At 36.5% G+C, this 2649-nt stretch overlaps 1 protein-coding gene across 1 annotated transcript in view; it reads right to left on the reverse strand.

The window, feature by feature from the left end:
* The window catches only part of LOC107103078, a 20722-nt gene that overhangs the window by 3529 nt on the left and 14544 nt on the right, over positions 1-2649 (reverse strand). Inside the window, exons 3-4 of the mRNA XM_015402598.1 lie at positions 1768-2067; positions 1240-1515 (exon numbers count right to left, since the gene is read on the reverse strand). Coding sequence (XP_015258084.1) covers positions 1240-1515; positions 1768-2067 — 576 coding nt within the window. The remainder of the gene's footprint in view (positions 1-1239; positions 1516-1767; positions 2068-2649) is intronic.

A 2649-nucleotide genomic window follows, 5' to 3' on the forward strand; every position in this document is an offset into this window, starting at 1 on the left:
TTTTGGGTGTACTATTCCTTTAAGCAAATAATTATTTCTGAGACAAAGGTGTGAATAATTGCCTGTGTTTGGTAGTTAGTGTTGTAAAATGAAAAGCCAAATGTATGCTATTTATCATTTCACTGCGTGCATAGCCTGTTTTGACTTGTTTAACACACAACCACTTATGTAGTTGTAAAGCAATGCTGCTATTTTGTATATTTTAGATGTTCTTAGGATTTTATATCCCTTAGAAGTGATTTGTCACTCTGTACCTGTGAGAGTCATACAAATAAAATTTGCTCACTTACTCACTTTTTCAGAATTCATGTCAACATGGACATAGATAAACAGAAAATAATAGCTGATTGGACTAAAAACATTTCATGGGAACATACCAGTCAGAATATTCTGATTGGAGTTGGCAGGATCAGAATGAAATTTGAATGATTCTGAAAGGAGTTGTTTTTTGATGATTGGCAAAATCCGATCAACAGGCATTTAAAACCTTGTTGGAATCAAGTAACTCAGACTGATACAAACTGACCTGCGTCTACCTGCACCCCATATCAACGTCATGTATTTCTGCTTTGAGTAGCTAGACGCTGATCCGAATATTCTGTCAGGCATGTTTTTAATGCAGTCGGATACTTTACTTATCTCTATATAAATGGTACAATGTGATGATTTTTTTTTGCTTTTGAGTCTTAACAGATCTCACTTCAATTGCTACATTTTGTCAATGAAACAAAGCTATTGATTAAAATGCAAGTGGGATATCAGTATTGAAAGATGAAACAAACTTAAAGGTATAGTGGAAGATGTTCTTTTTCCAGATGGATCATCAAAATAAGTGGTCCTCCTAATTGTCAATCATTCAAGCCATATGTTTACCTAAGGCCGTCCTAGGTGCTTGTCCACATTTTCTCTTACCGGTGGTGAATATGACATTGTGGAAAAATTGCAAATCTTCTTTGGAAAGTGAGCTTGTATGAGCAATGCAAACAGCAACTTTTAAACAAGGCGTGCACAAGGAGAATTGGGCTTTGCATGATCTCAAACGCATTTAATAGACGTTCCCTCTCAGGTGCGAGTACAGGGTTGTGCAAGTAGAGAAAGCAGGTCTTTCCAAAAATTTCTCGAAAATTCCCCACTACACCTTTAAATTAAGTGAACTTTTTACTCCAGGGAACAGTGTGCTCAGTTTTAGCAAATAATCATGTTTGGCTAAACACAAATAGAACATACATAACAACTCACCCTGTACAGAGATGTTGACTGCATTGCTGAACTCTCCTGATCCAGACTCACACCAGTATACTGCTTTATAGGACCGACGACTGTTGATGGTACATGAGGATCCAGTCATTGCTCTCCAGTTTGAGCAATTTTTGATATATGTGAGATATCCTGTTTCTGTAAACCTCTTTACTCTCCACTGAGTAGAGTTTCCACCACAGTTCAGTGTCAAAGACTCGGAGGTGAAGTGTTGCTCTCTGTCAGAAGTTACTATAAGAGACTCTGCTGAATGAGAATCTGAAATAGAACATGTAATTAAGAAATAATTATATTATAAGTAAACGTATCATGCTACCTTTGTTACAGTATAAAAATCCCCCCCCCCAAAAAAAAAAACAGGTAGATGATTTATTTCTTCTCCTAGACATTTGGGTTATGCTGAAACATTTTTATTATCATATCATAATCGTCCGGCATTTTTATCAAAAAAAAAAAAAACTACCACAGTTAATTGTCCGTGTGCATTTATATGATATAAACAGAACTGACCTGGAGACCAGACAAAGTTTGGTTCACTGTAATCTGTGAAATACCCTGGGTTCCCTGTTACAGCTCTACATGCATATCCTGCTGTGAGTGTCTGTCTATGGATGATGTAGGAGTCCTCTACAGTCCCTTTGATGTTATCAGACAACAGTTGATACTTGTAGGTGTCCAGTGATAAGTCAGGAACAGCTTTATACCAGTAGAACCTCCAGCCTGCAGACAGTTTTTCAATCTGACACTTCAGTTTAACTGATGCTTCAGGGCCCAGCCATGATGCAGACACAGTCAGGACAGGTTTTGGCTCTGTCGAACAGAACATAGTGGAAATATAACTTGTATTATTCTACAGTATTAGAAATAAAATCATATTTTTGTGGTAAAAGAAAGGTTACACAAGGTATTGAGGTTACACAACAGCAACAAAAAAAAAAAAAAAAAATTCCCTTTCTGGAAAGATCATTACCATACAATATTACCAATCTAACATAATAACAGCATTTATAATAATCATTAATAGTTCTAAACACTGACTTCCTTAGACCCTGAGGCTCAGCAAAGGTTCAGAATTCATTCTGACAAAATCTGTAGACAGATGTAAAACATGTTTTTATTAAGAAATTTGCCTACAATCTGATCTATTCAGAAAAGTTTAAATAACAAGTTTTCGACAAGACCCTTAAACCTGACTGAAAACATGGTTTAACAATTAGTTAACTTAGTTACAGGAATAGTATACCCAAAACATTATTAGCCTTGATTTTCTACTCACCCCCATGCTGAACAACACTCTGGAGTACTTTTTTGATATCTCAAATGCCTCTGGAGATCTGGGAGGCTTCTTGCTGTCTGCTGACATTCAAATAATGGAGGTGCCCAGCGCCTGAG

The sequence above is a fragment of the Cyprinodon variegatus genome, unplaced genomic scaffold (assembly GCF_000732505.1).
Source record: "Cyprinodon variegatus isolate N-32 unplaced genomic scaffold, C_variegatus-1.0 Scaffold1374, whole genome shotgun sequence".
NCBI classification, from domain to species: domain Eukaryota; kingdom Metazoa; phylum Chordata; class Actinopteri; order Cyprinodontiformes; family Cyprinodontidae; genus Cyprinodon; species Cyprinodon variegatus.